The 10551-nt window shown below is 43.1% G+C and overlaps 1 protein-coding gene across 6 annotated transcripts in view; it reads right to left on the reverse strand.

Moving 5' to 3' along the window:
* Positions 1-10551, reverse strand: part of Kcnq5 (potassium voltage-gated channel subfamily Q member 5) — a 388898-nt gene that overhangs the window by 15775 nt on the left and 362572 nt on the right. For all 6 annotated transcript variants that reach the window (XM_010617849.3, XM_010617847.3, XM_033756495.1 and 3 more), the window contains one exon: positions 7552-7660. In XM_010617849.3, the coding sequence (XP_010616151.1) occupies positions 7552-7660 (109 nt within the window). The remainder of the gene's footprint in view (positions 1-7551; positions 7661-10551) is intronic.

Consider the following 10551-nt stretch of genomic DNA (forward strand, 5'->3'; position numbering starts at 1 on the left):
CGCGGCGCCCGGAGTCACCCAGGGAGCTGGGGTCCCGCCGCCAGTAACTGTCCGGTCAGGTCCAGGATGTGGGTCAGCGATTACCGAAGGCACCGCATCGCTCTGAAAAACTCAGCCAAGAGTGAGAGCCGCTCCAGCGACAGCGGTCCGGGCAGTGGCAAATTACCAGTCCCCATGCAAAGAAGCGACCGCTCTCATTCCTGCACCGCACACCAGACAGGGTGCTTCCAGCCTCTCCTTCCCCGAGCGGCCTCCCAAGTTTCATGCAAGCAGTAGTCACGAAGGACCAGCTTGGAAAGGGAGGGGAGAGCTAAGCTGGCTTCTTACTCATTCATTCTTTTCCTAATCAATATTCATTGAGCACCTGCGCTGCCATGCTGGGCACCGTCCTGGGCTGGGATGCATGTGCGTGGGCTGTGCTGGGGGAGCAGACAGAGCGGAGAAGCCTCCTACGTGATGGCAGTGATTGCTTGGTCTCTGGCTTCCTCCTTTCCACATGCATGATGCAAGGCCTTGGTTGCTTCGACTGAGCTCTGATGGGATCCAACGGTCTCCTTAGCCAGAGCTCTCTCCCCATGAGCTCCACGTGGCTGTGTCCCTAAGCGATGCCAACAGTGGGCGGTGCCTGATGAATGAGGCTTGCAAATTCACTCATTAGTTCATCCATCAAGCATTCATTGAGTGCCTGCTCTGTGCCAGTGTCTGCTAGACGGCAGGGATGCTGCGATAAAGAAATACACGCTGCTGCTGGGCCACTTTCAGTGTAGTGTGTTGGACACTTTAGGCTCTGGAGGAGATGACAGCCCGTTCCCGGCTCTGCACCCTTGCGTCTGGGGATGTCACTGTTTCTAAAGGCCGCTGAAACGGCCTTAGGCCGCCAGATCGTATGTTTTAGGGGTGGATGCATGATCTTCCCCAAGGAAGATTCCCGAAGGCTCCCCCAACGCCCTCTAACACTTTACCACTTTGCTTTATTGTTGGCCAGCTGAGTTGGTTTAGTCTTCTGATATGCCTTCAAATCCTCTTCCTTCCAGTTCAGAAAACTGTCTTCTGATTTCTGATTCTTCAAAAGAAACCTAACTTCCTTAAATCCAGGACCCTAGGGCTCACTATTGAATGGTCAGTGAATCTCCCCAAAGAATGCCCTTCCTTGACTTTTAGAGATTGGCCAAGGCATAGTGCTGATCTTGGAGTGGATCCCGTAGACAATGAAGGCTACAGAACTTGATAATTCGGGTCTCACCGAAGCCTCATGAGTAACTAGTTTAGAGTATTTATTAATGTTGATGTTCTGTTAAATAAAAACATAATTCCAGGTTTGCATTTGTGCAAACACCTCTGGATCAAGACAGTCTGTAAACGGTTGATTTTCCTTTGAAGATTTTGCAAGCATTGACACGGTAACTGAATCTGTAAATTTTGTTTTCTTAGTAAGTATAAAATTTCCCATAAAACTTTAAGTGTGAAACGACCATACATGGTGGTTGCACTTAAATATTTTTTAGACACGACAACAAATGGGAGACATGGTTTAAATTATAGGCAAATGAAAGGTTAAAAATCTCAGATGCTACCAAGTGGGTCTTCCGTGAAAACAATAGTCTATCTAATGCAGCCTCAGAGAAAAATGTGGCCACAAGTGATTATCTTCAGAACAAAAACAAACAAAAAGAATATTCTAGGGAATACATTAGCTGGTTTTAAAAATGTGTGCAAATTATTCATAGAATGTCCTTCTGGCAGTGTCCTTTTCTGTACCATGTCTTAGTCTTGGCTGTCAAGGAGTCTTAATAGTGACTCACAAACCAAGATTCATCACCTCTGCTAAAACAGCAGAGACGACACCAGCAAAATTAAGAACTGGGGATGGTTACACAGCTTGCAAATGTAACAAAACCCCACAATGGCAAACATGTACCTCTTTTCTATCTGCAGAGCCTTCTTGTGTGAAGTAAGGAGGGAGACTGGAGGAGGATTCAGAGTACTGACTGCATTTGAGGGAAGGATTAGGAAGAGTCTCATGCATGCTGCTCAGGGGAACACGGTAGGGGTGCAGCCTCGCAGACCTGAGGGGTCAGCAGGGGTTCTTGCTCACTGATTGGCTCTGAGCTATTTAAAAAGAGTTGATGGTCTTTTCTAGTTACAAGGGAATTCTTCTTGTTTTTGTTTGTTGTTTTGAGTCAGGGTCTCGCGATGTGGTCCTTGAACTCACTATGTAGCCTCAAACTTGCAGAGATCCTCCTGCCTCAGCCTCCTGAATGTTGGGGTTACAGGCCTGGGTCACCATATCTTGCTCAGAAGAAGAAATTCTTGACACTTCCTCTGGGTTCCTGTTAGAGTGAGAGATCCTGATAGATAATTTAAAAAAGTGTTCTCTTTATCTTTCCTTCCTTTTTCGCACTTGTGAAGGGCAGCCTTACTCTTTACTCCCGTGACCTCTTAGCAGCATTTAACCAAGTTACCCTCTGTCTCTGGCTTGAAACATTCTCTGCCAGCCCCTATCTGGCTGCACTGTCCCAATTCCCATGAGTCATTTGGCTTTGAGTTGCTTCCTTCACAGCCTGCTTTTTCTTGCTGCCCCTTATGTGTCTGTGAGTCATAGAAATCTGCATAGACCACCTTCTCTTCCTCCTTCCTCAGGAGAGACTTCTATGATCCATGCACTTTGTGCTGATGGCTACCAAGTTTGTCCCATTCCACGTGTCTCCTGGGCTCCAGAACCTGCTCGCTGAGCACCTTGGGACCTCCGGATTCAATATTTACAATGATGCACTGTCCCCTCAGGCCAGCCTCTGTCCGACCAGGCATCCAGAGGACCATCCATGGTTCCTCCTGCTCTTGGATTCCAACCTATCCAACCAGTCAATATCCAAATCTGCAGTTCTTAATTTCCAAAGTGCTTGTCTGATGCATTCCTGATTTTGTCATCAGAATCATCCATCTAAGCTTTAGAACAGAACACCAAGCAGATAAATGCACTTCTGTTACTTAAAGCCACCTCGGGTTCCTGCCTATGACGATGGTACCACCCCTCCCCTCAGCTTCTCCTCAACTCTTCTGGTCCTCACAGTTTTTAAGGGCACCTTCCCTTCTGCTGTTTGCAATTGCAGTTTCCTATGCATAGTCCTTCAGGTCTCTCCTTCGCTCCCTCTAGAAAGCCCAACCCCCACTTCCACAGAAGTGCTCCACTGAGTCTCCTCAGATCAGCCTGGGTTCCTGTCATCATGGCGGCCAGCTGCTCTGCATCACAACCCCTGACTTTTCTGGGAACCCTGCCTGACTCTGAGCAGAGATCCTCCGCTCTTGGTAATGTCTGTCTCTGTGCCTGGCGCAGAACAGAAGGTCAGTGCAAGTATTTTGAGTGATGCATTGACCTCTGAGGAGAAACTGTGAAGGGTCTGGAGTCCAGTTTCTGCAAGGGGAGCGGAGGGAGAGAAAGCACCAAGGGACCTGGACCACAGGAGGTGACACAGTAGCACCTATGAGGTGCTTGCCACGTGCCCACTGTTCTATGTGCTTCGTAATTTAACATCCCCATGTCACCAGTGAGCTCAGAGCCCAAGAGGGTCCACCCTATTTCCTGCCACCCTCACCTGTGCTGAGCAGCACCACGGAGATGGTGGGTGAGGTAGAATCAGCTGTGGAGCCAAGCAAGGTCAGGTCGTGGCTTCAAGTAAAGAATTCTCTGAGCTTTCAGCCTCAACCCAATTTATTCACTGATTCTCAGAAAGGCTGGTTCTGTTTAGGACCAGTAACGTTGAATGCAGTGAAACACACTGGGAAGGGGACTGTTGTATGGAGATATTCAGAGAAGTTAAGAACCTGATATAATCAGTAACTTCTTTTTCATCTGTCTTCAAAATAATGAGTATCTGTATAGGTTGGTCAGTTATCTTCAACAAGGAATATAGGTTTCACAGTATTCTGACAAGACTGACAGAAAACATGGTTGTATAAAACAAACTAATGGGAGAACTGTCATTGAGGATCTCATTGAGAGTGGTCTTGATCCTGGACAGTAATTCTATGAAAACTGTACCAAGAGAAGTTTATAAACTTTGCATGGCATTGTTTTGGCAGGCAAAGCACTTTCCCCAAATGCTCAATTCTTTAAACGGTGCTTGCATGTTCCTTGCTGCATTTATCTGATAGATAATCTAGCCAGGTCAGCACAGAAAAACATTTGTATTTTAAGAAGTTTCCCTCCCCACCCCCGGATTCTTTCATAAATTCTTAGCATTGGCTGTGACTTTCTCATATTTGTTGTTTGAAATTAAGAAAGCATATATTAATTTTTATGTGACAAACTTTCCTAGATTCACGTCGTGTCTATACTGCTAAGTGTTAGCATGAAAGGTAAGAAAGTGTTCCTCAGCCTCGGAGAATTCAGAAATTCCCAAATCACAAGAAGCTCCATATTTTGAAATAACATATATAGGTAATTTTTGGGTTGTGTTTCTCAGCGATAGGAAAACTGGTCTCCAACTATGGGGCAAGGAAAAGTGAGCATATAGAATACTTTTATTTATTGATTTTTCTACTTCCTTGCCAATTTTTCTATTTAAAAACTAATTTCCACAAATAGAGGAAAATGAAACTTAAACTGTTTGAATTAAATCATTAACAGCATTAGAACCTTTATTACAAATAAGAACACTCTTTGCTCCCAGAGGTGAGTTTGAAAATATATTTCCAGAAAATTGGTGCATTTCCACAAAATGATAGTGACGAATCAGTGATAATCCTAGTTTTCCTAACTTAGTTTTCTTCTGAGTGAAAGACATATTTTGGAAATAGTCTAAGAAGAGCTGTTGTTCACTATGTACTTTTAAAGATGACATCATTAATTAAGGAAAAAGTCTGAAACTACATTTGGGTAATTAATTCCAGGCAAATTCAGAGTGGCCTTAGTTATCTCATTGCCTGAAAATTTTCACTGTCAAAAGCAAATAAAAAATGGTAGATGCTTAATAAATATTAATAACTGAAAAATGAGAATTCTTATTTTACTCTTTGAGAGTACAGTAATATTATTTTCTATGCTGTCATCTTTGCAATGAAACACATTTTTGTTATATATTTTAATATTACTTTGGCTCTTATAAGAAGCTATTATTGCAAGAGCTACTGGGATACAAGTCATAGTCAAATAGGCACAGTCAAATATTTATATTAAAGATCCTCACACCCCTCAAATAAGTGGGAATATGTCAAAACAAGTTGCCTTCTCAGAGATGAATAGTGGATGGTTCACACTTGAAATCAGTAACATACGTACAAAACAGTATCTCAGGCGAATTACAAGAGGTAAGCGTATTCTGCAAAAAACCTTTTGCCAACTGATGTTGAGTTTATTTATATAATCAGAATACTTCTGCTTAAGACTTTTAGGGGCTTATGCCTCAGACTTTTCAGTATTGCTAATTGTATTGGTTGGTCTTTTAATCTTTAGAAATGAAGAATTACTATAAGCGAAAGACTTCCAATTAAGTTATGGAACTATTTGGTGTAGCTATCATGATTTTATAGAATTTGATAATTTTAAATGGAAATTGGAAGTGATTGCAAAAAAAGACCCACTAAGCAGAATCAGGGTACAGGGAGAAAAATTGTTCCCTGCAAGTGTCACAAAGTAGTAGACAGAAAAATTTAGAAACCTACAGAAAGGGTAGAGAGGTGAATAATAAAGTTCAGCTAAAAATAAGGACAAAGGAAGAATTCTGAAAAGCAAGCGAACTGCTGAGGACTTTACAAAAATCAGTCAGGTTTCAAGAACTTACTGCAAAGTAAATCTTAAACTGTTGCTAAAGTGCTTAGCTAGCAGAATAAACCCATTCCATTTTCTTTTTTGCAACTCACAATACTTTTTATAGGTTGTGAAGCAAAGGCAGAAAGCTTCAGAGTCTTGGGAAATGACACAAACTGAGTTAAATATGACTTTTAGGAAGCATAATCTGCTTCCTCCTGATAAGATTTTCCATATTTATTGCAAGTCAGGTTAATTTGTGGGCTGAATTGCCCCTCTTTCACTCTAGGGTCTTTGATGGGATATAGTCAATGTATGCAAATAATCTCAAGGTGACTTTTAGAGTAGAAGGTAGTCACTGTAACTTTCTACATTGGCACAAATGTTCCTTTTTCTTTGTCCAGTAGGAGGCCACTGGCTACCTCTGGCTATTGATCATTTGAAATGTGGATCATGGGATGGATAACTGAATTTTAAGTTGGATTCCATTTAATTAACTCAAATTTAAATAGCCTCTGGTGATCAATGGCTACCGTTTTGGCTACTGCACTTCTCGATCCTCCCCATCCCTTTAACACAAAGCTTCAGACATCATTTTACGACATGTTCTGGGTTTCCAGGCTGAAGTGTCACCCCAGCCTCTAGGTTCTCAGAGGTAGGGGACCATACGATCGGTTGTTCAAAGTGGGATCCTTGAGATAAACTGGGAGTATTGCTAACAATTACCATGAGAAAAGAGGCATAAGCTGAGCATGCACAGGCCAAGAAGAAGGTGTGACCTCCCCTCTCGGAAGGTCTGTTACTTGATGCTCCGTTGGGAAGGGAGTAGGCTTTAGCCAGCTTCTTCTTAGGTTATTTCTACAGATAGTTTAAGTACACTCTGGAGTAAACGTATTTTCACTATGTCGTGCCCCGCTCCATTTAGCTAAGTCTTTTAAGTCATTTCTGCTCTTCTAGTGATCCCCAATCATGGAGTAATGCCACGATGTCTAACATGGTGCCAAAAGACAGACTAACAGCAGTAAATAATCAACCACACTGACATTTAAAGTTAGATTAAGCATCTGAATAGTTAAGTTAGTTTGGATAATTGTAAGCTTTCCTCTGTTTTGGGGGTAAGAGGTAGAAAGTATTAAAAAAATAAGATCAGATGAGGTTTAAATTTTCTTTTTCAATAAAATCACTTCACATTCTTTGACAGATGCAAAATTTCCCAAAGAGATTAAAATGGGTGAATTGATCACGCCAAATCCTGGATTCCTCCTTGTGAGGTGAGGAGAGAGCCCTGGAAAGATGAATTTAAGTGTCTTTGGGTACTCTCTTGGGTCTCTGCCACCAACTGAGGAAGCAGAGCAAGACCAACCATTAACTTGAGAAGACAGGACCAAGTCACTGCAGAGTGCTTTACCTGTTTGAAAGTAACCCCGAGAGGTTTTTCTTTAATACAAAGTACAGAATAATATATTACAGTATCATCATAAAATTAATTGGAAAAAAATCTCACGGCATCCATAAACTAAATGTCCTTAAAGCAACAAACACACACAGCATGCCAATTCTCATGCAATCTCTCCAGTATGGCATGACTTTTCAGTTCCTTTAGAAGGGATTCTGTGTTGAATACGGTACAGTGTGGCAACGAAAGGAAATCATTTTATCATCTTACAGGCATGCGGATGAGTAGGAAAAGGAAAAGGAAAAGTACTTATTCCAGAAGATTCACCTGCCGCGAAGAGAATTTGCTAACACAGTCCAAATAACGCAAGGTGCATCTCTTAATCATTCTGTTCAAGATTTACACTGACCTGATGGCTCGGATGACAGTTTTAAGGGGTGGGGTGAGATCTTCCACGGATACATCACACTGGCATCCTTTCTCGTCGTACACATCGTCAGTGCCAAGCGCTGTGTCAGCTGCAAGGGCAAACACCCGTTACCACCAGCAGTAGCAAGTCAGACCACGCTGCTGAGACTGAGCTCCTCAGCCCGGCACACACAGAGTCACCCCATTATTTCTCCAATATTTTTCCCTCTCCTTTCTCTAACCCCACCAGTTGTATGCGACCGACATGAATTCTTCATTGAGCCGTTTTCCACGGGGAAGATGGTGGTGAGAGATTCGTGTCCATCTGTCCACGTTCTCGTGCCCATTTCATTGGAAACTAATAGCCAGCCTCACATAGCAGATGTCTGGAGTTGGGGAAACACTCTTTGGACAGGACGCTTACTTTCCTGGCCGGTGCACAGAAAGCTCAAGCCCCACTACACTGACTTCATTAGCCCTTATCCCCAAACAAATGAGCCAAGCAGACAGACTCAAGAATGCAGCCTATTTCTTAGTTACAGGACACAGGTGGAGGTGGCCCAGGAGAGAGCTTGCTTGAGATAATTTAACCAAGCTGAGAGTAGATTTCCCAACTGGATAAGAAAATCAGCCCCTCAGAAACCAAGCTAAGGTACTCCAGGTTCACTGCAACATTTGGAAAAGGGACAGGGTTACAGTAAGTACCACATACTAAGAATTTATAAAATTAATACAGAATAAATCTGTATCTTTGCATTTTTTTTAGCAACAAAATGTGAAAACAAGTTAAAAGTTCTGTAAAGGGGGCTGGACTAAATGACTATTGGGAGGGTTGTATAATGGACCATTAGAAGGCTGTTAAAATGGTATCGAAGACTAATGACTGGGAACACGTCACAATACAGTGTTAAAAATCTATACGTCTATGGAGAATTAAGGGTGATTTAATTTTTTTTCATTTGGCTATAGTTCATAGCATTTCCACAGTGAACACCTACTATCTTAGTAATGCCAAATAAATAAAGTAATAAAAGTGCACTCAAGAGAGATGGGTTGCGTGGCCTCTGCCCATCATTTTCACACGGTGACATACACAATAGGACTGGTGGCATTTTGTGTGGCCTCTGCTCCGTGCAGTGCCCACTGCCAAGTCATGAAAGGGAGAGACCCTACTATGCTGTCCACATTGGATTCAAAGTCCAAAATGCTGCAGGAGATATGTAGACAGTGCTCGTATTTAGAATGCAGGTGGCATGCTGTTTAATTCCAGTAACGCTTGCTCTGCTGGAGTAGAGCTGAGGCTGGGGGCAAGAGACGACAGGAAATAAAGATGAGTTCTCTCAATTCTTCATGATGGTCCCTTTGGCCTTCTTGCCCTCAAGCCTAGTCAGGGGAAGAGACAGAGCCACCAGCTCACAACAATGACAGGAGTTGAACATTTGAATTTATCTTGCTGAATTCATATGTTAAAAGTTAATCACCAGTGTGACAGCACAGACCTCAAATGCAATGAGATTGTTTTTATAAGACACAGAAAAGGGGGAAACCCAGGGATATGGATGCAAGGAGTAGAGTGATATATTTACAAGCATCGCGGACACCCCAAGAAGCTAAGGATGTTTCTCTTGCAGAGATTCCAGGAGGAACCAATCCTGAGAACACCTTGATTTTGGACTTCCGGACTCCTGAGCTCTGAGAAAATGTATTTCTATTACTTTAAGTCACCCTATTTGTGGTAACCTAGGAAACTAGTTACCTAGGGGAAACACATTTGGGGAAACTTCTTCATGATTTCCAATTCTTCACTCCAGGACGGTAATAGTAATGAGGACTTTTTAGGGAACTCTAATTATGTGCCAAGAACTTTAATTAATTGCTAGAACATCCCATGAGTTATGTGTTATTATTACACCGTCTTTTACAGATTATGGAAACGAGACACAGACGGCTAAGAAGCCTGGCAAGGGAGACAAGGAGAGGAAGTGACAGAACCAGAAATTAAACCCATATAATTGGGTTCTGGAGCTGCTTGATCTTAAATTTTGCCTCTGACCCCTTCTGGATTTGACCTTCTCATCTCTTCCTGGCACCTGGCTTCCTGTCACCTGCATTTCATTTTCCTTCACAGTGCTATTTGCACCCACAAGTGTGAGCCTCACAGCACTGACAGATGCTCCACTGTGGGGCAGGGCGCTGAAACACTCCTGCCTCGAGCTTCCAGGAGAGTGCGTGAGGGGCCCAAGAGGAAGACAGGCTCACACACAGGCTGGGTAGAACCTGCCATTATGGAGTTCTGAGATTCCCAGATATCAGGTCCCCCAAAGAAATATCTAATACAGTGCACACTTTATCAGGATTCCCCGAATAGATTCTGGTAGAATGGCTCATGCTGTCCTCCCAGTGGAGGCATGTTCCTGCTTTACCTCACCTGAGCTCTAGTGAGGGCTACTTCTAATAGTTCCATCTTATACCTCAGAAAACAGGGGAGCCCCAAAGGGGTACCTCGAAGGCAGATTCTTCAATGCTGATACTGATGCCCTCTCTGTTTGAAAACACAGTGTAGCCAACCATAACATGATGATAAAGATCGAGCATAAAATAAAGTGTTCTTGATTGTGACGTTAATGCAAAACTTTTTTTCAGCAGGTGTGTACTGTCACAATAGCACCAAAGTGAAGGCAATGAAACTAATGTTCACAACTGACTGCAAGCAGAACTGGGGAGAACCCAAAGGATCACAAGGCAGTGACTTCCCAGATTAATGCCGCCTTCCTTTACCCAGAACCTGTGCCCCCAAATGAGTCAGTCTGTCCATTCCGTTCAGGAACAGGGCTGGACAGAGGATGGGAGAGCAGACACACAAATAATGTTATATTCCAACGCATCTCATTGGGCAGTTTTTTATAGCACTTGTAACTTGCTTATTCAAGGCACACATTCAACAGTCCTGGTGTGTGTGTGTGTGTGTGTGTGTGTGTGTGTGTGTGTGTGTGTGTGTGTG

The sequence above is a fragment of the Fukomys damarensis genome, unplaced genomic scaffold, assembly GCF_012274545.1.
Source record: "Fukomys damarensis isolate Sample0158 unplaced genomic scaffold, DMR_v1.0_HiC HiC_scaffold_27, whole genome shotgun sequence".
Classification (NCBI taxonomy): Eukaryota; Metazoa; Chordata; class Mammalia; order Rodentia; family Bathyergidae; genus Fukomys; species Fukomys damarensis.